The sequence below is a fragment of the Phyllobates terribilis genome, unplaced genomic scaffold (assembly GCF_046119375.1).
Source record: "Phyllobates terribilis strain yellow unplaced genomic scaffold, ASM4611937v1 Scaffold_8__6_contigs__length_399053987, whole genome shotgun sequence".
Taxonomy (NCBI): Eukaryota; Metazoa; Chordata; class Amphibia; order Anura; family Dendrobatidae; genus Phyllobates; species Phyllobates terribilis.
Window position 1 is genome coordinate 311,996,524 of NW_027362768.1, and position 25,660 is coordinate 312,022,183.

Below are 25,660 nucleotides of genomic sequence, written 5' to 3' on the forward strand. Positions count from 1 at the left end.
CTCAACCCTGATGATCCACTGCGGAGCCGCGGCCTACGGAAAGGATCATCGCAAGGTAGGCCACGGTCCACTAGGGGGGAGGAAGATGTCGGATACGGAGGAGAGCTTCACTGCCTCAACCCCCGCCAGCGCTACCGCTGCTGCAGTTATGCCCTTCACCATGCCCTATATCCCGGGAGCAGCTTGGCTACCCCAGTACTCAGGGGAGTCACATACCCTGCATGACTTTAGAGAAAAGCTGGATAGCCTCTTCCAGGTGTACCCCCTCACAGAAGAGCAAAAAGTGAGCATCCTGGTGGCCCAACTAACCGGGGCAGCCAAAAGGGAAGTAAAATCCTGGCCACCTGGGAGGAAGACTGTCGCAGGGATACTAACCCGGCTGAAGGACACCTTTGATACCCGCACCTCAGCCGAGATTAAGCTTAGATTCTACGGGTGCAAGCAGCGAGCGCATGAGAGTATAAGGGACTATGCACTAAACCTACAAGAGGCCCTGAGGGCCATTAAGCAGACCGACCCTGATGGAGTGGGAAACGAGGACAGGCTGTTGACCGAACAGTTTATAGAGGGACTGTATTGTAATACCCACCGAACCCAGTTGCGGGCAATGGCCTTACAGGATCCCCATCTGGGCTTTGCACAGTTCAAGGACAGAGCCATCCGGGTGCTCCGAGAACCGGCACCGGGTGGCGTTGTGACCCACAGGCGCCCTGCTATCACTTACCACCAGGAGGCGGCGCCCTTGTCGGCAGGGCCTGTGGGAGCTGATGCGCAGGCTTTGGACAATGACCCGGCTCCAGACCTACACCATCAGGTCCAAGAGCTAGCTAAGAGCGTTGCTGCGTTAACCCGAACTGTGCAGTCTTTACAGGCTTCCATCCCAGGGAAGATCCAGCTGGCATCCGGACCGGAGGACATCCCGTGGCGTCGACCAAGGAGGACCCCACCGGCCAGAGGAAGACCCAGTGACCGATACAGCGAGGACGGACGACCCATCTGCCGCCGCTGCAATCAACCCGGACATATGGCAAGGTACTGTTCTTTAAACGGGCACAACCTGGGGTAGAGGGCCAACCCCCAGGAAAAAGATCACCAGGCCCATCGAACTGGCGCGACAGATATGTGGGAGGACGTCCAGTCTTGCCTGTGGTACTGGATGGCATTCCCATGAGTGCCCTACTGGACACCGGGTCACAGGTCACCACCATCCCGTACGTGCTCTTTAAGCAGTACTGGAATGACTCGGATATTACCCGCTACCCTGACGACGACTTGAGTATCATCGCCAGCAATGGCCAGCCCGTGCCACAGATCGGATTTAAAGAAGTGACCATCAAAATCGGTAGAGTCGAACTGGCAGCACAGGGACTGATCATTGTAGATATTGACAAACATGAGAGTCACCCAAAAATAACTCTAGGAACTAATGTAATTGAAAATTGTCTTGCAGAGGTGATTTTCCTTTTACAGCAGGTTGCCAAGAACGCCAGCTCCGGCGAGCAGCGGGTGCTCCAGAAAGAGATCCGGGCACTGATGCGACGGCAACAGGTGGAACTCTCCGGCGGTGAGATTGGTAGCGTAAGAATGTGTGACCCTTTTCCTATTGCCATGCCCCCAAAAAGTGAAATGATGATTTGGTGCCGGGCAGCTATTGGTCTGAGAGGTAGAGATTACCAGGCAATGGTAGAACCAGTTTACTCGGACAGTAGGCCCACCATTTTGACAGCACGGGGGGGTGGTTGATGTACGCCATGGGAGGGTGCCCGTTCGCATAATAAATATTGGGGAGAGGGAAGTGTACCTGCCCCGGTATGCCACGCTAGCCAAATTATATACCATTAACCAAAATTCTATACAATCTGTGGAACCCTTGCCTCCATCTCACCCGGAGGAAGGTAACGGCTCTAAGAAAAACATGGAGGACTGGTGTCAGCAACTACATCTGGGTACTGACTCCACTCCCGCACACCAGAAACAAGGAGTCTATCGGGTGGTTCAGGAGTACGAGAGAGTGTTCAGTAAACACCCGTTAGACTTCGGGCGAGTCAAGGGGGTAGAACACCACATCCCCACGGGAGACCATCCTCCTATAAAAGAGAGGTATCGACCCGTACCCCCTGCCCACTACCAACACGCCAAGGGGATGCTTAGAGACATGAAGGAGGCTGGGGTGATCAGGGATAGCTGTAGCCCCTGGGCAGCTCCACTAGTCTTAGAAAAAAAGACAACACCATGAGGATGTGTGTAGATTACCGGAAAATCAACCGTATCACACACAAGGATGCGTACCCCTTACCAAGGATAGAGGAGTCTTTGGCTGCTTTAAGATCTGCTAACTTCTTCTCTACCTTGGATCTCACTAGCGGGTACTGGCAGGTTCCTGTAGCAGAGGCGGACCGGGAGAAGACCGCATTCACCACCCCGATGGGACTTAGTGAGTTTACCTGCATGCCGTTTGGACTTTGTAACGCACCGGGAACCTTCCAACGATTAATGGAGTGCTGTCTGGGACACAAAAACTTCGAGACGGTCCTGTTGTACCTGGACGATGTCATCGTATATTCCAAGACTTATGAGGACCACCTGAAACATCTGGCGGAAGTGTTCGAAGCCCTGGCAAGTTACGGCCTGAAGGCGAAGCCCTCTAAGTGTCACCTCCTGAAGCCAAAGGTGCAGTACCTGGGACACGTGGTGAGCGCTGACGGAGTGGCTCCCGACCCTGACAAGATCACCGCAATTAAGGAATGGCCAAGCCCCTCCAGCGTAAAAGAAGTGCGGCAGTTCCTCGGGTTGGTAGGCTACTACCGAAGGTTTATTCCCGGTTTCACCAAAAAGGCAGCACCTATGCAGGACCTCCTGATAGGCCAGTCCCGGAAGGCCAAGAACCAGAAGCCGCCCTTCAAATGGGAAGAGCTGGAAGAAGAGTCCTTCCGCCAGCTGAAGATGGCCCTCACGGGGGACGAAATCCTGGCGTACCCGGATTATAGCCAGCCCTTTATCCTCTACACCGATGCCAGTAACATCGGGCTAGGAGCCGTACTGTCCCAGATCCAGCAGGGGAAGGAACGAGTAATCGCCTACGCCAGCCGAAAACTGCGACCCACCGAAAGGAACCCCGAGAATTACAGCTCATTTAAGCTAGAGTTCCTGGCCGTAGTATGGGCAGTCACCGAGCGCTTTAAGCATTACCTCGCTTCTTCCCGGTTCACCGTGTACACGGACAACAACCCGTTGACACACCTGGACACGGCAAGACTCGGTGCCCTGGAGCAGAGGTGGATGGCCCGTCTGTCCAACTACGAGTTCACAATCAAATACCGGGCCGGACGCTCCAATACCAACGCGGATGCCCTGTCCAGGATGCCCAACCTGCCGGACGAAGGAGAAGACCCGGAGGGACTGGAAGAAGTTGAACTCCCTGCGTTCCACCGTCATGGGACTATCCAGTATTCCCACCGGGTAAGGAGTAAGCAGGCTGTTACGTTGAACCCCTTACCCCACTACAACTGGGCGGAAACGCAAGACAGCGACCCTGCCGTCCGACTGGTGAAGGAGATGCTGACTCGCCCGGAGGCTTGCCTTGAACCAGACGCTCCGGAGGAAGCCAAACAACTATGGGCAGAGAAGAGTCGACTGTTCCTTTACAAGGGGAAGTTATGCCGCAGAATGGTTAACTCCCGGACGCATGAACTACTCTGGCAAGTAGTGGTGCCACGAAGAGACGCAGCCATGGTGATGGAGGCATACCACGACGGAGCTGGACACTTCGGGTGGAAGAAGCTGGAGTTCCTGTTGCGCGAGCGATTCCACTGGGTAGGCATGAGGGGAACCATTGAGAAGTGGTGCAGAGACTGTGGCCCGTGCAACCTGAGAAGGAAGGACCGCGCCAGCCAGAAGACTCCCCTGCAGTCCATCGTCACCCGGCAACCGTTGGAACTGGTAGCCTTGGATCATGTAAAACTGACCCCAAGCAGAAGTGGCTACGTCTACGCGTTAACCATCGTGGATCATTACTCCCGGTTTCTGGTTGTCGTCCCCGTCAAGGACTTAACGGCTCAAACAGCAGCTAGAGCCTTCCAGCAGCACTTTTGCCGTCCACACGGGTACCCGGACCAAGTGCTGACGGACCAGGGACCTGCCTTTGAAGCGGAGGTCTTCCAGGAATTCTGCAATCTGTATGGCTGCCGGAAGATAAGGACGACACCCTACCATCCGCAAACTAATGGCCTTTGTGAGAAAATGAACCAGGTGGTAATGGATCTTCTAAAAACGTTGCCCCTGGAAGAACGCAGTCTGTGGCCTGAGAAGTTGCCCGATCTGGTGGACCTATACAACCATATCCCAGTAGGTTCCACCAACTGTACCCCGGCTTACCTAATGAGGGCAAGACCTGGTAAGTTACCTGTTGACCTGGAAATGGGAGTCCTGACACCCGAGGACACTTCACCAGAAACAGACTGGGACACAGAGAGGCAGCAGCAGTACCGGAGAGTACAGGAGAGCATGGAGCGAAGTCTCTGTCAGGCTAGGGAAAGACAAGAGAAAACTTACAACCAGTATGCTCCCGCTGTTCCCCTGGTACCCGGAGAGCAGGTCTTGAAGAGGAAGAGACGGCTCCACAAGTTGGACGACCAGTGGGAGAAGGACCCGTACACCGTACTGCCCTCAAGCCACGAGAACCCGAAGGTTTGTACCATCAGTAAAGACGGAGGGGAAACCACAGCCATTGTATCCCGGGACCACCTGAAGAAGTGTCCCGAACAACTGAGGAACCCTGAAGAGGAACAAGAAGACCATCGACCCGTAGAGGAAAGGGAAGATATGGTTAGTACTGTGCTCGGGGACTTCCCTCGGTCTTGGACTCAAGTCAATGGTGCAGTTGTGGTACCCGTACTTACCTTCCTCCAACCAGCATCCCAAGCACCTACGGAGCAACAGGTAGAGCTGGAAGAACAGCCGGTCCAGGAGGCAGAAGACCCCACACCCGCAGACCAGGAGGGTCAACCCTCTGTTTGCAGTGAGCCTGCCATATCCCTAGTGAGCCAGGGAACTCGTAGACAGCTGCCCAGTTTACCCTTGACAGCTCCTACACCCTGTAGTTCGGGGCCAGACAGTCAGCTCCGTAGGTCCACTAGAGCCACTAGAGGCCAGTTACCCGCACGCTGGAGGATTTGAAGTGTATAAATTGTTTTATTTATGTTTATCTGTGTATTGTTGCTTGTGTATAATTTTGTGTTTCCAGTTATTTTTAGGAATCCTTGGTGGATTTACCGGGAATCCTTGTACATAGTTGGAGCGTAACCCAGGATGGACTAGAGACTGTTAAGGACTCGGGGTAGGACAGACCCCTACCTGGTTACGTCTCCCTGTTTTGGTGAAATGGACACCTTGCTTTCTTCAAAGACTGCACCCGGCTACGGACATGCCGTGACCACCTTTATGTGTTTCTTATTGTATTATTATTGTTTATATCTTGTTATGTTTTTCTAAAATATGTTTAGTCCCGGAGTACTAAATTTTACTAGGGGGGAATGTGGCACCCCAGGGGTCTGGTTTCCACAGTAATGTAATGTTATGTCTGAGAGCAGGTGGGAGGTCCTTTGGTCAGGGATCCTGTGCATGCCACACCTCCTGCTCAGTCTTGGGAGGGGAAGAACTTCCCCTATATAAACCCGGGGCTGAAGCAGGGTTAGTCAGTCAAGGAGAGTAGAGACAAGAAACAGCAGAAGCAATACTACTACGAGTCAGGGGCTGGCAGCTGCAGAGCTCGCCCTGACTGAGAAGCTTTCTTACCGGACCCGGCGTCCGAGGCTGTGGGGACTAACTCTTACCCAGCAGCAGAAGCCGACCGGCAGGGGATTTCAGGTCCTCAGGCCCAGAAACCCGAAGGCATGGTCACACGCGTGGGACCAGCACCGCCATCGTGGAGCGGAAGCCATTAGAAGGCCCCGAGTCACCGGCCATACGGGTGAGCACCACACGGTACACTCAGGGACGTGGGCTACTTATATCCGCTTCTAGCAAGGTAGCCAGAAGAGTACAGTCAGTTTGGGAGGCCTACAACTCTGCCTGGCCAGGGGAGATCCCATCTGCTCAAGGACTGACCAGGCCCCGTTCACTAGCAAGTACTCCAGGAGGGTCTATCGTTGTTACCAGTAAAGACCCTGAATTACACCGCACCGTCTCTGAGTGGTTCCTGCTACCCCCATCATCCACATCTGCTGCCCTGAGGCCATACCCCTCCCGTTGGGGGTTATACCATCTACGCTGCACCATCCATCCACCGGCCTCAGCGGACTGTCCTGCAGCGGCAGCTCCATAGCTGCATTCAACGGGTGGCGTAGTCGTCCTACATCTACCGCTGTTACATCGCCGCTCAGTTTGACTCCCTGGGCACGGACCGGGTCACCGCCACGAGACTACAACCCTCAAGAGATCCGGCTCCGGGTAAGCTCCCGCGTGCGCAACGCAGCGCGACACAGGCCCAGGGGCGCGTCATCAGCTATACAGGCAGACTGCAGTGTGAGCAGCCTCTTCTTACCTCAGCACTCCTGGTATACCCAGTATTAGATCATTAGCTCTGCTCCCTTTGCATCTCCAGAATATCATCTGGTTCAAGTTTCTGTAAGTTTAAGTGTAACAAGACTGCTGCCATTTTAATTCTATAGTAATTCCCACCCTAGACAAAAATGAGAATGATTTGCTAATTAAAGGTATGTTTGGAATTAATTTCTAATTACATTTACTGTTTGTTTGTTTTTTTAATTTATTTTCTTTTGCCGAAGAACCCCTTTAATGTCCAGTTGGCTTTCCTTGGTGACCAAATTCAATATGTAGTTTACTTTCAGTTCTGACCCAACAGCAAGGTCCTTTGTGTTAGCAGTTTTTGAGGGCCCGCACCAATGAAAATTTTGATCAGGGTACATGACATGTCAATTTCATAGAAAAGACTGACCTTTTAATGGAGGTTAGAAACTTACCGTAATTGTCAGGCAATTGCTCTAATCGTGTGTTGTGCAAATTATATTATAGGTGTCCCTCAAAATTTTCTTAGGACAGTATTTGTGAGGCCGGGTACTAAAATAGAACCGTAGATGCCGAGAATTAGGAGGTGGTTCTGAAGGCTGCCATCTTACAGCTACAGATTACCTACATTGCTGCTGTATCAGGTCCTACATATTGATTTGCACCAATTCTAGTGACGTGCTAATCCTAATCCAATCCTAATCTAGTCACTATGTATATGGTAGCAGAATTCTTATATACAATCCAGGTACTGGTAATTCTCAATTCAGAGGTCCGTATATCACTCTCTGAAAACAGAATGTGATTGTTAAGGCTCACCAGGAGAGGTGGATCCTCTCAGGCCCAGGTTCGGGTGAGCACACGGACAATGGGCATTGATGCTAGATGGCACGTGGGCAGCGAGGATCGGGGACTCACAGGAATCTCACGAGCTGCTGAATGGATGAAGTGGAACCCGGCAGTGATGGGAGCAAATAAAGCACAGGTGGTGGAGCACACCAAACATAGAAGTCTCAATCCTAAAACACAAGTGTATGTCAATGGGCCTTAAATAGGTCTAGGGAGATTATGCCATTGATCCACGCCGGACAACCTGCAAAACCCGATGTGGACAACAACAGAGGGCAGCGGACCCAGAAGAAGGGAGCAAAGCCCGGACAGTGATGGATGGAGTAGCTCTGGGTTTTCTGACCTGATCTCGACAGACACATAAATATTTATGAGGCTGTCGACTTCGAATCAGGAGACCGTACTCAGATGGACGTACATAGATGTCTGTATTCTGCTTAATAGTGATTTGTTACATGGAGTATGTGATGTGCTAATTCTATGTCACCTATATAAGTGTCTAAAAGCTCTTATAATACAGTCAGGCTTCATGAAAACCTGGCCAGACATTAAAGCCGTGGTATTAAGCCGTCTAGACAGGTTTTTCCAGTGAATAGTGTATGAGGCTCCTGAATAGACAGGGCCGGTGCAGAAACCAGTCACATGCCCACCTTCCTCCTTCCACTATCGGATTCCTCTAATCCCCGGATTGTGGGCCGGCGTATGACACTCACATTTCCCAGGCGGGGCTCATTTACTGTAGGCCTCGCGTGAGGAGAATCCGTCACTGATCCACAGGTGCCGGCTGCTGAGTGAATGAAGAACTGGAAAAAATGATGTAAAGAATAAGGGCGGACGCTGTGCACAGCTGAGTGCTCTGCTGCACCACCTAATCTATGGAAATCACCTATTCACGGAGGAAGACAGCAGGGTATCCGGTGCCACCTGTGGGAGCAGCAGTCTTCTAAGTCAATATCGACCCTAAACTCTTCATGACGGGGCAATTTTTTTTTTTGCTTTTGTGCTTTTATTTTTTTCCTGTGGTATTATTGCACTATTTAGCATAGGAGATTGACTGATCACAGGTTCAGGTCTCCTAAAGTGACTAAAAAATAAATTAATAAAAATTTTAGAAGAAAAAAAAGTTTCTAACCCCCTTGATGAACACAGGCAATTTTTGTTTTTGCACTTTCTTTTTTTTTTTTTTACTTCCAAGAGCCATAACTATTTTATTCTTCCACTGAAATAGCCATACAAGTGCTTGTTTTCATTGCTTTATGTTGTATTCTTTGGGGGAGGTGCGGAGACCGAAATACAGCGATTTGTAGTATTTCAGCTTTTTCCCCCCTCTTTACAGTTTATCACAAGGGTTAATATAATTCATTTAACATTTTCATAGCTCAAACTTTTATGGATACGGACGTACCAAAAATGCATATATATTTTTATTATTTATTATTAATAATAATAATAATAATAATAATAATAATAAATAATAGTAATAGTATTTCTTTATTTTTGAACTGGGAATAGGGGGTGATTCAAACACTGTATTAACTCAGAATTCTCTATTTGTAAAAGTCTAATATAAATCCCTTTAAAGTAGCAATTCTCTTGTAAAACATTTTTGGAGTTTTTGTACTTTGCTTATGTGCGACTTTACATTTCGTCCTCTCGACCGACTCCTTGTAATATGAGCCTCTCTTTCCTGTTGCATTTCGCTTTGTCCTTCCAGACCCGGTCTGCAGCGAGGGGCCTCCTGTGCCTAAACAATGTGTGACTACTGATAGGAGAGCAGAGACCACGGCCTTGACGTCTATAAATACTCGCATGTGCGGAGATCCAGTGACCACATTAATATTTCACTAGCGGTGTTCCTGACGTGTGTACGGTTACGTTATGTGTTCCTATACATTTTATACATACAGGTGCATCTTATTAAATTAGAATATCATCAAAAAGTTAATTTATTTCAGTTCTTCAGTACAAAAAGTGAAACTCCTATATTATATAGAGTCATTACAAACAGAGTGATCTATTTCAAGTGTTTATTTCTGTTAATGTTGATGATTATGGCTTACAGCCAATCAAGACACAAAAGTCATTATCTCAATAAATTAAATAATTAACAAAAAACACCTGCAAAGGCTTCCTAAGTGTTTAAAAAGGTCCCTTAGTCTGTTTCAGTAGGCTCCACAATCATGGGGAAGACTGCTGACTTGACAGATGTCCAGAAGGCAGTCGTTGACACATTCCACAAGATCCCAGAGTTCCAAATTTCATTTGGAAATCAAGGTCCCAGAGTCTGGAGGAAGAGTGGAGAGGCCACAATCCAAGCTGCTGGAGGTCTAGTGTGAAGTTTCCACAATCAGTGATGGTTTGGGGAGCCATGTCATCTGCTGGTGTAGGTCCACTGTGGTTTATCAAGACCAAAGTCAGCGCAGCCGTCTACCAGGACATTTTAGAGCACTTCATGCTTCCCTCTGCCGACAAGCTTTTTGGAGATGGAAATGTCATTCTCCAGCAGGACTTGGCCCCTGTCCACACGGCCAAAAGTACCAATACCTGGTTTACACACAACAGTATCACTGTGCTTGATTGGCAGCAAACTCGCCTGACCTTAACCCCATAGAGAATCCATGGGGTATTGTCAAGAGGAAGATGAGAGACACCAGACCCAACAATACAGACGAGCTGAAGGCTGCTATCAAAGCAACCTGGGCTTCCATAACACCTCAGCAGTGCCACAGGCTGATCGCCTCCATGCCACGCCGCATTGATGCAGTAATTGATGCAAAAGGAGCCCAACCCACTATTGAGGGCATTTACTGAACATACATTTCAGTAGGCCAATATTTCAGATTTTAAAATCATTTTTCAAGCTGTTGTTATAAAGTATTCTAATTTACTGAGATAATGACTTTTGTGTTTTCATTGGCTGTAAGCCATAATCATCAACACTAACAGAAATAAACCCTTGAAATAGATCACTCTGTCTGTAATGACTCTATATAATATATGAGTTTCAATTTTTGTATTGAAGAACTGAAATAAATTAACTTTTTGATGATATTATAATTTAGTGAGATGCACCTGTGTATATATATGATCACCCTGTGTCCTTTGTATTAAGGAGATAAGCCCTGGGCAGATATCTACTTATATGGGTTCCTCCCAATATATGATGTTGGGGAGGTACTGTAAGGATTGGGCAGTTTAAATTTAAAGGGGTTGTCCGGTCTTATAATACAAGTCTGCAGTCACGCTATGTGACTACAAACTCCTGAATCCTGACAGCCCGTTGTGCACACACTGTCAGAGTCACCATTATTGCCAGTGAGAGTGGGTAGTCACATGACCACAAGTATGCCATTTGCATGTTTGCCATCACATTCTGACTAGACGTGCTCAGCCTTGTTCAATCCACTTGTATTGAGAGAGGACGAGCACATCTAGTTGGAATGTGGCTGGGAGTATGCAAATCTTACACTTTCAGTCATGTGATCATCCCACTCTCACTGGCAATATCGGTGACTCCAGATAGCCTGCACACTGCACACTGTTAGGATTTAGGAGTCTGCAGTCACATATGGTAAGTGCAGACTATTTTCTTAAGGCTGGACAACCCATTTTAATAAATACCTCCTCCTGCATTTTTTTTTTAGTCTTGTGGTTTTTGATGCAGTTCATGAATATTGCGTCAAATAAAAAATGGTAATTTTTGTGTTTTTTGCTGTATTTGTCACAATGGACTTTGCAAATTATGGGCAAAAATGTCAGTCATGTGAATGGTCCGTTTTACAAGAGCAGTTAACTAGCCTCCTATGGCTTACAACGTGGCCAGCAACTTGTAGTACTTTTTTATAGCTGAAAGAGCTGCAGTACCAAACTTCATTTACAAAGGACTGGTCAGTCTTACTTATTGCTTATAATCAAACCTTCTGGTCTATGACTTAATCGCATAATATGACTTTATATACATCCTCAGAATATGCCATGAATGTGTTTTTAATTTTGGGTCCAATCTCTGGAAAAACAGGCGTTCCATTTACAAACAGCTCTATAATTGTTCATGTTGGGAATAATTAAAGGGGTTGCCCAGAATTATGATAAACATTGCTGCTTTCTTTCAGAAATAGCGCCTCCCCTGACCATTGGTTCTGCATGGTATTACAGCTCGACTCCATTTACTTAAATGGGGCTGTGTTGTAATACCTTACACCAGAGTGGGCAATTCATTTTCACAAGGGGCCACATTAGAGACTGTGACTGTTGTGAAGGCCGAAGCAAGAGTCTGACATTAATTCTGCTCAATATCAATATTAACATATAATTAATATAAAATAAGTATAATTAATATCACTTAATATTGACCAGAATAGAATTAAGTATGCTGATATCCCCCTTTATACTGTATGAGCCCACACACAGCCCGCTATATACAGTACGAGCCCCCAAACAGACCCCCTATAATACCATGTGAGCCCACAAACAGCCCCCTATATACAATATGAGCCCACACAACCCCCTATATACCGTATGAGCCCTGACACAGCATTCCTTATATACAGTACAAGCCCCCACATAGCCTCCCATATACAGTACAGTAAGAGCCCCCACATACCACCCCTTATATAAAGTTTGAGACCGCACACAGCCCCCTATATTCCATATGAGCCTACACACAGCCCCCTGTATATACAGTATGAGACCCCACACAGCACCCTCTATATACGATATGAGCCCCAACACAGCCCTCCTTCATACCATATGAACCCCCCCCAAACAGCCCCGTATAGTATGAACCCTCACACAGACCCCACTATATACAGTATGAGTCCACACACAGCCCCCACACTGTTCCTGAAAGAATGCAACCATTTTCTTTTTTACAATCCTGGACAACTTTAAAGGAAACCTTTCATCAGATTCATAATGCCCAAATCACGGACAGCATGAATTAGACGCTGGGTATGTGATTGCAGCCAGGTATGTTATACTCTGAAATCATGTGGCATTTTAGAGAAAAAATACTTTGAAAAGCCAGTCGGGGACTATGTGTCTTGGCTGAGTAGCCCAAGGTAAGCTCCAGGCGACTTCTCCTTGCACCACTCCAGTAGACTGACAGGTCTGTCTCTATGTCTGCACACAGCTCCTCCCAGCCCAGATTTCTTTGACTGATAGGTCTCTCCCTATATACATAGGGTGAGACCTGTCAATCAAAGGGAACTGGGCTGAGAGAAGGTGCTAGGGACCTATCTTTGAATAGTCAGCCGAGATACATTGGGGGCAATTCATCAAAGATTTGTGGCGAAAAAAGGCTTTTGAAGACTCAATTTTTTTTGTGAAACCCGAGGTTTTCAACAGCTCCAAGAAAGTAGGCAGAGCCGGGGCATGGCAACCCCTGCTCGTCAAATTCAAGATGAGTGGTGGCGTTCGCTACGCCACAAATCTTACTGCAGCAAAGGCTGGAGTAAGATTTGTCGTGGGACGCACATAGCGTAGCACGCCACTACGCGCCTTGCCTGATTCATTAAGAGGCGCGTGCTCCAAAGCGCCCCCTCATAATGACTGGCGAGAGAATCGACCCCATAGTCACCGATCGGCTTCTCAAAGTATACTTTCCCTAAAATGCCGCCCCATTGCTGGGTAGGACATGTGGAGCCCAGTGTTTTACTTTTAGATCTGTTAGATGGTCTAAAAAATTCCTTTGTGACAAAAAAAGAGAAAAATTCCCCACAAAACTGGACTTTCAGTTCTGTCTGGAAGTTCCCAACAGCAAATTTTCTGCAAACCCTGTAGCAAGCCAAATCCGAACGGTGTGTACAAACTTTTAGGATTTGGCTCTGCTAGCCTTTTCAAGCTGTCATTACTTTATGACACTGTATGTGATTTGCACACTTGCGGCCACCATCTACTTTTTATGCTTTTCTCAATGAACATATTCTGTAATATTCAGCAGATCTTCTGCACACAGATCTGCATCAGAAAACCCTTTATGAATGTACTTATTTGTGCTCCCATAATGCAAGTCTCTTTGCTAACTGGAAACCACCAGAATTCTCAATTTAAACAGGAATAGAGAAGAAAATATTGTAGATTTTCACATAGTTGCTCAATACTTTTACGTAAAATTCTCTGAAAAGTGATAAATTGGTATTCCTTGTACAATATTGGAAACCCCACCAGACACTGTAACATTTTACTGTCACACTAAAGGCATAGTACACTTTAGCTTTGTTTTATCAAATGTGTTGGCATCATTTTGTGACACTAGTATATTTTTACAAGTTACTACTCCTTTTTGTGAAGCGATGCTCGCTCATTAATGCTGCCTTCATCACACACTGCGCAGCTCTCCTGTTCACGGAATAAAAGTTGATGGAGGATCATGTGGCCAGACCTGCCCTTCAGCCTACTCCAATGAAAACCACTAAGCATGGGAAGCTGTTTTTCAGTTGGATGAGGTTGATGAGCAGGTCTGGTCACATGATCCACATCATCCTCCCATCATTCCGTGAAAAGGAGAGCTGCGCAGAGTGTGATAAAGGCTTTACTAATTCAGTAAAGCCACCAGCAAAGGAGGAGAACCTGTAATACATATATAGTTGTAAGTACCGTAAAATCAAGTCCCCAACACATCTGTTCAAATCTCGAGCCATGGAGACTTGATGGATGAACGATCTGTAGGAAGATTGATCTTGTGCAAGCCAAGATAGGTCCAGCAGGTCTACTCCACCATTATTTTGATTGTATCAAGCCATCGGGTTGCTGGTGTTTTTCTTTGTCTTGTTCTTTCTGTTCTTCTGACCATGATGTCCTTCTCCAGTGATTGCGTTCTTCATATGATGTGTCCAGGTGATCCTTGCTTCAAGTATCATGATGTCTGGCTTGATTTGTTCCATGATTGATTTGTTTGTTCTTCTTGCCTTCCATGGTATTGATAACATCCTTCTCCAGCTCCACATTTCGAAAGCTTCAAGTCTTCTTCTGTCTTGTTTCTTTATCATCCAGGATTTGCATCCATGTGTTACTACAAAAAAGACCAGACTATAGTCGAACCGTAACTTTGTCGCCAGTGAAATGTTCCTTGTCCAGTGACTTCATTGTTCATTTGTCCATAGCTATTCTCCTATTGACTTCCGGTGTCATTGCTTCATTGTGACTGATCATTGATCCGAGTAGGTTGAAGTCCTTTACAACTTCCAGTTCGTCAACGTCCATCTCAAATGAGTCCTGGTTGTATCTGGCAGTAGTCAATATCATTGTCTAGTTTTTATTGAGTAGCCGTGTCATTTTGAACTTTCCATCTTGACACTCCATAATCAGTACTTCATTCCATCTACTATTGTTACTATCACTGTTGTATCGTCTGTGTATGTAAAGGGGTTGTCCACTACTAGGGCAACCCCTTCTCAATGTTCTCAAAATAAAAACACTTCTACTCACCTCCCGTGCTGGCGCCATTGCAGTGGTGTCGGCACTCGCTCTCCCAGGTCTCACGATAGGTATTGTCATGTGAGCCCTGCGCCCAATCAGTGCCTGCTTCTCTCTCCCCACCTTCAGATGACTAAGTAATTGACAGAAAGTGAGCAGCAGCCGCAGTTCTGATATCCTGTTAATTAGTAGTGGACAACCCCTTTTTAAGATTGTTGATGATTCTGCAGCACGGTGGCTCAGTGGTTAGCACTGCAGCCTTGCAGCGATGGGGTCCTGGGTTCATATCCCACCAAGGACAACATCTGCAAGGAGTTTGTATGTTCTCCCCGTGTTTGCATGGGTTTCATTCCGCGTTCTCCGGTTTCCTCCCACACTACAAAAACATACTGAAAGGGAATCTAGATTGTGAGCCCCAATGGGGACAGTTCCAATAACATCTGTAAAGCGCTGTGAAATTAATGGCGCTATATAAGTGAGTAAAATAAATAAAATAAAATTCATCCAACAATTTTGATTCCTTCTTTTTCGGCAAGTCCAGCCTTCCTGAAAATAAATTCTGAATATAACTTGTAGAAAAATGGCGACAGGATGTAGCCTTGTCCGACGCATCGCTCTACTTTGAACCATATCAAATAACGATAAGTTGGACAAACCCCTTAACATTATCAAAAAGTGTGGTTTGGACTAGAATATTCACTTTAAATGAAATTTCCACCATCCTTGGATAGCTAAGTATGTTCAGGTCATGTAGCTTCTTCAGTCTTATACAAAATACACGGGCCATTTGTTCATGCTTAACTTGGTTTGTCCAGTGTTGCCCGGTCTGTTTTGTAATAAAAGAAGCATTTACGCAATTAGGAAATAGTTTTATGTTTTGCAACTTCTCCTTCGCCTGGCGCCAGTCAGACATAACCCTGCGCGTTGGTCTTTTTGTAAAGTACAAGGTTATGCAAAGAAACTTATACTAGTCAAACCAGGGACACATCTGTGGACAGAGGTATTTTTGGCTAACCGAGATGCCTTCGAAGCAGCTTCGGCTGGTATGAGCTACTTTGCATAATCTTTTTTTTCAAAATAAGCCTCTTCAATGAGATTCATTACTGCCCAGAACTACATCTAAGGCATCTCATTTGGCCAACTAGAACCATGCTATATGGTGATGAGAGGCAAAACCGCCGAAACAGTACTTTCTAAGGTTTGAGCTGCTTTATATATATATATATATATATATATATATATATATATATATATATATATATATATATATATATATATATATATAACCAGTAGGTACCAAAAGCATTCAGACCCCTTTAAAATTTTTCACTCTTTGTTTCATTGCAGCCATTTGTTAAATTCTAAAAAGTTATGTTTTTTTCTCATTAAAGCACACTCTGCACCCTATCTTGACTGAAAAAAACAGAAATGTAGAAATTTTTGCAAATTTATTAAAAAAGAAAAACTGAAATATCACATGGTTATAAGTATTCAGACCCTTTGCTCAGTATTGAGTAGAAGCACCATTTTGAGCTAGTACAGCCATGAGTCTTCTTGGGAATGATGTAACAAGTTTTTCACACCTGGATTTGGGGATCCTCGGCCATTCTTCCTTGCAGATCCTCTCCAGTTCCGTCAGGTTGGATGGTGAACGTTGGTGGACAGCCATTTTCAGGTCTCTCCAGAGATGCTCAATTGGGTTTAGGTCAGGGCTCTGGCTGGACCAGTCAAGAATGGTCACAGAGTTGTTCTGAAGCCACTCCTTTGTTATTTTAGCTGTGTGCTTAGCGTCATTGTCTTGTTGGCAGGTGAACCTTCGGCCAAGTCTGAGGTCCAGAGCACTCTGGAAGAGGTTTTCATCCAGGATATCTCTGTACTTGGCCGCATTCATGTTTCCTTCAATTGCAACCAGTTGTCCTGTCCCTGCAGCTGAAAAACACCCCCATAGCATGATGTTGCCACCACCATGTTTCACTGTTGGGATTGTATTGGGCAGGTGATGAGCAGTGCCTGGTTTTCTCCACACATACCACTTAGAATTATCACCAAAAAGTTCTATCTTCGTCTCATCAGACCAGAGAATCTTATTTCTCATAGTCTGGGAGTCCTTCATGTGTTTTTCAGCAAACTCTATGCGGGCTTTCATATGTCTTGCACTGAGGAGAGGCTTCCGTTGGGCCACTCTGTCATAAAGGTCCGACTGGTGGAGGGCTGCAGTGATAGTTGACTTTGTGGAACTTTCTCCCATCTCCCTACTGCATCTCTGGAGCTCAGCCACAGTTATCTTGGGGTTCTTCTTTACCTCTCTCACCAAGGCTCTTCTCCCACGATTGCTCAGTTTGGCTGGACGGCCAGGTCTAGGAAGACTTCTGGTGGTCCCAAATTTCTTCTATTTAAGGATTATGGAGGCCACTGTGCTCTTACGAACCTTGAGTAATGCAGAAATTCTTTTGTAACCTTGGCCAGATCTGTGTCTTGCCACAATTCTGTCTCTGAGCTCCTTTGGCAGTTCCTTTGAGCTCATGATTCTCATTTGGTCTGACATGCACTGTGAGCTGTGAGGTCTTATATAGACAGGTGTTTACCTTTCCAAATCAAGTCCTATCAGTCTTATTAACTAAACACAACTGGACTCCAATCAAGGAGTAGAACCATCAAGGAGGATAACAAGGAATTGGACAGCATGTGACTTAAATATGAGTGTCTGAGCAAAGGGTCTGAATACTTATGACAATGTGATATTTAATTTTTTCTTTTTTAATAAATTTGCATTAATGTCTACATTTCTGTTTTTTTCAGTTGAGATGGGGTGCAGAGTGTACTTTAATGAGAAAAAAAATTAACTTTGTAGAATTTACCAAATGGCTGCAATGAAACAAAGAGTGAAAAATGTAAAGGGGTCTGAATACTTTCCGTACCCTTTGGAACCCACTTCAATGAGAGTCCTTTATCCTCTGAGCTATATCTAAGGCATCTCATTCAGGCAACTAGTACCCTGCTGTGTACTGATGAGGGGCATAAACCCTAAATAATGCTTTCTAAGGTTTGAGCTACTTTGCATAATAATTTTTTGTTTTGAAAATTAGCCTCTTCAATGAGAGTCAGTATTCCCTTGAACTTCATCTAAGGCATCTCATTCAACAATTTAGTAACCTGAGCTGTATTGATGAGGGGCAAAATCCCCTGAACAGTTCTTTCTGAATTTAAGGTATTAGCTACATTGCATAAATGTTTTTTTTCTCATGGAGCTTTCTTTTGAAATTAGGTCTCCATACTGAGTTGAGACTCTTAAGTAGGAACCAGTATTCCCACTAAAGTTTAACCCCTTCCCATCATGAAATGTACAAGTAGGTCTGATGCATGTGTATTGTGTATGCCTCAATATGTTACCAATAAAAGCCTTTAACCTTTTAATCTAAGGGGTAACGTTTCTCCTTGTGTAGAGTGTCAAGCCAAGCCTGGCATGTCAGAGTGAGGAGATTTATAAGCCATGAATGCTCCTCTGTGAAACTAAATATGCAAATTGTCTCTTCAGAGAGGAAGAGGATTATAACTCTAGCGCCACCTATTGGAAGCAGTGATCCTAAAAGTCTATATCAACCCTTTAACGAGTCTTGCAATATGACTTAGAATAAAAGCCAAAACGGAATATCAGTTTGCAGACACTTTGTTTCTGGATGTTTCCCCTCATCAGTGCAAAGTATGAGATCTGATTTGACTAGGTGATAGGCTGTGGACTAGGGTCTAATGGGTAACGTTTCTCTTTGTAGAGAGTGACAAGCCAAGCCTGGCATGTCAGAGTGAGGAGACTTATAAGCCATGCATGCTCCTCTGGGAAATTAAATATGCAAATTAACCAATCTTTTGCTAATTTTCTCAACAGAATGTACGTGGCAGAAAGAAACTGAATATAAATCATTACGCCAATAAGAAGAGTGCTGCCGAGAGCATGCTGGATATTGCCCTGCTGATGGCCAACTCGTCACAGCTGAAGGCCGTAATTGACCAGGGACCCTCGTTCTCTTACTACATCCCACTCATCATACTGATCTCCATATCCCTCATCCTGCAGGTTGTGGTTGGGGTGCTCCTCATCTTTATTGGTTTGTATGATTGTGACTTTTTTTAGCACAATTTGTTGGTTCTTTTTCTGTATTTCTTGACCATTTCTATTGACTTACTTCCATTTTGGTTATTACTCAGGTATGAGCTTTTTTTCCCTGGCTTTCTAAAACGGTGTATAAGCTTGTAGGACTCCTGATATCTGCCATAACCTCATATGTTTTGCTTGTGCATATATGTCACATTCCAACGCTTTTGATACTGGAAGTCTGAAAAAAATCTTACCTGATTGGATTTTTTGCAATTTGCTAGGTGTGGGAATGTAACACATTCGCTTGTATTATGCTGTGATATTTGGCCTTGCAATCTGTGTCGTGCCGTGTAGCCCTAACCTTATTGCCACTACTTTGAGGCATGTACGATTTTTCGATCGCATCCTATTCCACTTTACTGGGGAGATGAGGACCGAAAAAAATTGGCAATTATGGCAGTTAAATTTTTTATTTTACCTCTTTCACTGTACGAGAATAATATATTATATATTTATATTTTGATAGATTTAAATACAGGATAATTCCTAATGTGTTTATTTATTTATTTTTTATGGGGGAAAGGGGAATTAGACATTTTTTTCCCCAATATTTTTTTTAAGCTATTTTAGTCTGCTTAGGAGACTTTAGAATTGCAGTTTATAGTAAAATTAATAATCCCCTTTGAAGCCTTCAAAGGAAGTTTGAACATAGTAGACACTTTGCTTCCGGGGGAGTGACAAACAGATAGTAAATTAACCACTTAAATGCCGCTGACATGACTGACATTGGCATCAGATAACATCCAACATGTATAGCACAGGCTCGGCTCCTGAGCCTGCTCCATACACCTTCTGTGCTCCTAATACAAACATACTGGTAAACCATAGTTAAAAAACTGAAATCTTGCATTTTTTATACTGAGACTCTTGATAAGCTGATACTGTCAATCTGTTCACACAGGTCGGATGGAACACATTCACTTTTATGTGTATAGGGCTCCAATCACGCAGACATTATCTTAAGTGGACCCCTCTTTATAAGGCAGAAAATACTATAAACTAGCGAAGCATCTTTGGATGTGTCATGTATGTCTTATTAGCTTCTGATGCAAGTTAAAATATGTCATAAAACCCCCCCAAAAAATGGGCGTACGTGTATATTACAACTAGAGTTGGCGTAAATTGATTTGTAGGACTTGGTTCATCCAGGGAAACGAAGGAAATCCGGCACAACCGTCCATCAATAATAAAAAAAAAAATTGAAAAATTTAGGAATCCAAAATTGCATATTAAAAGCCTGACGCGTTTCTGGCCCAGTTCATCCACCACGTCAGTAATCTGTGGCTGGAGTCTAGAGATCCGCTTCTTATCTGCCGGTATGTCTGGCTCTTCTTTTGATTAGTCAACCTGGCATGACATCACATAAGCGTCACGCCACAAAAATGACATCACTCCAAGTTGGCTAATCAAAAGCGCTGCAGATACCGGCAGGTAGACGGCCACAGATTGTCGACCAGGTCCTGCAAAATTGATTCGCACTAATTCTCGTTGCGACGGAACTGATTGTTTTTGAGTTTCTGATAACTTTAGAAATTAACTTTTTTTTTCTTCTTCAGTAAAGTATGACCTTAATAATCGAGAGAAACACGCCAAACTGGACAACCTTAATAACATTGCTACTGGACTTGTGTTCATCATCGTGGTCGTCAACGTGTTCATTACGTCATTTGGGGTGCAGAAACCGGTGGCGGGACCTACAAATGTATAGAACTAAAGAAAAGAGGTAAAGTGGTGCGAAACCCGATGCGTCATCACTACGTAGTCTATAGGTCGTATTGAGATGCACAAAGTTGGTCTACAGGCACCAAGTATGGAGGCTGGCTAGCTGGTTGTGCTGTAAGATATAGAGCCAATGTTAAAGGGGTTCAGTGCACGGGATCTGTCGGCTATGAGACTGTGCCGCAGCACCACTTACACCTTGTGGGCAGATTTGCTGCTGTTTCTAATAAAATGGAGCCATGTTACCTTTCCTTTTGAGGATGACCTGACATGTTCCCACACTGTCCGATTAGCGTTGACACCATCCAATTTTTATTTTTAGAGCCAAATGTTTCCAGGAGGAGTAACAGAGGAAATGTCCTCCTCCAGGTTCCAGGCAAAGATGCTAAAGGATTGTTATGTCTACTTTAGTAAAGTCTATAAATACCGGTCGTAAGGAATACTGGGGCATTTCAGAGCCCTGTTCTCTTGATTTGTGAGGGTCCTTGCGATTGGACCACCACCAATCAGCAAGTAATAGTATATTAGTTTTATGATCTGAAGTATTTAAAGAGTAACTTTTTTTTTTTCAAGAATTTTGTCCAGCGTAGAAAGTTATGAATTTTAGCAAATCACTTTATTAGGGGATTTGTCTTTATTCATATAAAAATGCATAGAAATGGCTTCCAAACCCCGGTTTTTCCCCAGTCTGTTTTCTTACCTTTAGCTGGATTGATAGCAAAACATACTCATTTGGAGTACAGATGATAGTAGTGATGGGTCAGCTCAGCACCTGTATCTCATCAACTCTGGGGATTAGCTGCTGCAGGAGATTATTCTGATAAACTGAACACTCAGAGGAGGAGACAGGAGCTGACCCATCACTGCCATCATCTGTACTCCACATGAGCACGATCTGATATCAGTGCAGCTGAAGCCAAGTGAATGCACTGGGGAAAAGCCGGGATTTGGAAGCCACTTGCATGCAATTTTTTTTACAAGAATGAAGACAAATCCCCTAATAAAGTGATTTGCAAAGTTTCATAACTTTCCAGCTATTAAAAAAATGAAAGGTTAGTTATTCCTTAAATGTGATAAATTGGCAAAAATAGAAGAAATTGGGTGTCAGGCTGATGGCTGATACTTTTTGACAGCAGATGAAACGCGTAAGTATTTTTTTTGTATGAGTAAAGACACCTCCATTTATCATACTTTATCCTTCTGTTTCCAGATATTTAAGGGCTAAAAGGAGAAGATTTATTTATCGCACCCATATACCGTACTGTAGATATATTTGTAATGAAGATTTCAGTCACCGAGGCATTTCAGTTTTCCCATTTACCTTCTTCCCCCGGATACAAAATGTGGATTAAAATCTGGAACCTTCGGATGCTTCTGTAAGACGAATGGAAGTTCTTTCGTTTTTGCTGTTTGCTAAATGTCTGATACTTTGTGTCCTAAGGATACAAAGGTCCGTAAAATAAGAAGCCTGGATTTTTTTGGAATACAGATCAAGAGGAACCAAAACTGAACTTAGCATCTGTGAACAGCCCAACAACTCCTCGTCGGTTCTCCTGCGCCACAATAATGGGCAAACTGGAGCGAGGTTACAAATCGTGGCATGATTCCTATCATTGTAATTGTCTACGGGAGATGACGCGGGATGGACCATCTGAATGGAAATAATAATACCGCTATCCACTGTGCTGTTATACATTGTAAATACGTCAGTTTGAGGTTTTCTTTTTAAACTTTTATTTTTAATTTTTTTTATATCATTTTCTGCTGAAGGACAATGCTGTTTTGAGTAGTTTAATTCAGGTAAAGTAGAGAAGTACACGTGCAAAATTTCCATGGCTATTTGGGTACACGGTGCAGATAATAACTCTTATTCCAGAACAGAGCCAATTAGCAAAATAATTGGTGCAAATTTCATCAGTTTGCAAAATTTGTTTTACAACAGCAAATTTGCAGCGAGGAGTTGTATAAGACAGCCGCCTCTAGTCAGTATGAAGTCATATTAGGTCATTTTGTCTTTTTAGACCTCTCTGCTAAATATTGGCACATGTGCCATAGAGGCAGATCAGATGGTTTCTGTGGATTTTTTAAAGAGAGGAGGCCGGGATCGCATTGACTGTTTTCCTTATCCTAATGGTTGCCGAGTACGTCTCCAAAAATCCCCTCTTCAGAGGACCTACGTGGCTGGCAAACGAAAGAGTAGGGAATTTGCCCTCATCCGTGTCCCATATTTATTGACCCGAGTGGGTCAAAGTTTTTATGGTTTAAACAGCCCAATTTTAATCACTAACAAAATTCTTCCCAAACTTTTAAACTTTTCCTTCATTATCCAACAGGGCTTATCACAAGGGAAGACTCAGGTGGCCGTATAAATTGAACGGGGATCACAACGCAATTAGTGATGAGCGAGTATGTTGTTAAACCTTTCGCCTAGTATGCTTGGGCGAGCACCGAGTATTTACAGCTGCTCGATGATATGGTTGAATCACTCCCGTGTGCATGATTTGCAACTGTTTGACAGCTTTATTACATGTGAGAAATGTGTAAGAAATAGACATTCCTCACATGTATTAAAGCTGTCAAACAGTTGCAAATCATGCACACGGAGCGATTCAACCATATCACCGAGCAGCTGTAAATACTCGGAGCTCGGCCCAAGCATACTCGGCGAAAGGGTTAACAAAACATACTCGCTCTTCACTAGTAGGCACACACCACTTTGAGGGGTTGTCCACTAATCGGACAAACCGTTCACAATCGGTATGTTTGAGGGTGCCGGCACCTTTCCAGCGATGCCGGCACTGGCGGTCCCGAGGCTCACGTGACATTATCAGTCGGCTCTTCTTGGTACTGCCTCGACTTTATAAATTAAATATTAAAAAAAAAGACATTGGTGGCAAAGACGCCAAAAAAGACGCTTTAGGAAAAACACAGCTGATGTCCAAAACATGTCATATGCACATCTCCATGGCTCCGTAGCACTGTGCCTTCTGTCACGACAAGTGTCTTCCTCTTTTCTCATTTCCCGGCATACAGAGGAATCAGTGTCAGTCATTGCGCAATGAATCGGATATTTTTGCAAGCCCTGGCGTTCACTTAATGGGACATTTCAGTCCATGGGGGTCACTGTGAGGAAATGTGCACAGCAGAAGGAAAGACGAAATGTAGAGTCAATCTGTGAAAACCAAAGGCATGTGTGTCCACCAACCCGGTGAGAAATGTCTCCCAACAGTGATACTCAAATACACATGTGCTTGATATGGTTGGATTAAGGTAAGCCCCTAACCCCACCACTGCCTAATATCTCACTAGAAGGCTAGGCTCACACCACCGCTTTCTCTCCATCTGAGAAAATCTGACTCTGATCAGCATTGGATCCAATTTTCTTGGAGGTGGAGGGGGACCAAGTTTGGAGCCACCTGTCTGGACAGACTGCTGTGCCTTTACACTGCAGAATGATGGGGGATCCTGGTGGGTTTCTCTGCTGGGCCACACGTCACAACGATGTCCCTTTGATTTTCTATATGGGAGTGTATTGAGGAATCACCCAGTGTTTAACTTCTCATTGGCCCCTTTACATTTTGACAACCCCTGTATTCCAAAGTTTCCCCCAAGTGCATGAGGCCTCATTCATAGGACCGTGTGCTATTCTCTCTCACGTAAATACGGATTTTTTTTTTCGTTATAAGACTCTCGTCTTGAATGGCTGAGTTTGATCGACAACGTTGGGCTGGAATAGATTGACAATCTACTAAATCGCCCACCAAGGCTGCCAGACCCATTCTGATGTGGGGCTTAGTTGGTGGATAAATTTTCCTTTTTTGTAATTTTTTTTTTTTTTTTACATTTTGCAATGGTAGCTGTGGTACCTCTCCCGATCTCACATTGATTTATTGCTTGTATTTGGGATAGGCCCTCAATGTAAAACTTAAAAATCCCGTTCAAGGGGGGGTACTTGGTACAAATGTTTCTTCCAAATGGTGACAGTGGTATTTCCAGTGCCAGCGGGAGGTCACATGGCCGCACATATGCGATTTGCACACTTGCAGTATTGTGTCGACTAGACTTGTTTGTCTTCTCTCAATAGAAGAAAATTGCAAGAAGCCCAGAAGTCTAGTGGGCTTGTGACCGCAAGTATGCAAACCGGTGAATTGTGATGGCATGGAGCAACTGCAAACTTTTGTCCCAAACCAGGACAACCCTGTTAACACCTGGGATTAAATTCAAGTTCCTTGATCATGGTCAATGTAATGTATCAGGTCAATGCTGTAGCCTCATATACCAACAGTTATAGGATGTGGGAAGGGAAGGACCGGTCTTGAAACAAAACTCATTTGCTGGATTACTATGGGGAACAATCTAATACCAAAAAAATAAGCTGCTGTTACTGACCTGCTATTTACTATTATGATTTATTATAATATCTTCAGAATATTGCATTTCCTTTACTACCTCCCTATAAATAGGGACAGAATTTCATTGAGGTCTGTGCACACTGGACTCAGAAACAAAAAAAAACCCTTCCAGTGCTGATTTCATTGCACATTCCTCATACGATGACCTGATGCCGATGTCAAATCCGCAGCTCCAGTCTATGTAGGGATAATTGCACATGCATATATCCAGTGTAAACAAAGGGATTTAGGACTTTTATGGGGTATCCATAAGAAGGTTTTGTTATGTAATCCGAGAGCAGTATGCTTCATGGGCCGAGACCCTGATTCCACCGATGTGTCACTTACTGGGCTGTGTGCTGTTGTTTCAATAAAATCAACATTTTATCAGCAGGAAATTATCTTAATAAAATCAACATTTTATCAGCAGGAGATTATCTCTATAGGACTATGTGTCACGTGCCTCCTAGTCCTGCTGCTCTGTGTAACCCTTCCTACACCAGGAATGGGACAATTTGAAGCAGCTTAGATTTATCGCACATACAGGTGATTCTCACTAAATTAGAATATCATCAAAAAGTTAATTTATTTCAGTTCTTCAATACAA

The 25,660-nt window shown here is 44.5% G+C and overlaps 1 protein-coding gene across 1 annotated transcript in view; it reads left to right on the forward strand.

Annotated features, from left to right (window-relative positions):
* Positions 1–23,138, forward strand: part of NINJ1 (ninjurin 1) — a 41,837-nt gene extending 18,699 nt beyond the window's left edge. Inside the window, exons 2-4 of the mRNA XM_073642744.1 lie at positions 18,674–18,893; positions 20,500–20,666; positions 21,873–23,138. Coding sequence (XP_073498845.1) covers positions 18,674–18,893; positions 20,500–20,651 — 372 coding nt within the window. The 3' untranslated portion in view covers positions 20,652–20,666; positions 21,873–23,138. The remainder of the gene's footprint in view (positions 1–18,673; positions 18,894–20,499; positions 20,667–21,872) is intronic.
* Positions 23,139–25,660: the final 2,522 nt, after the last annotated feature.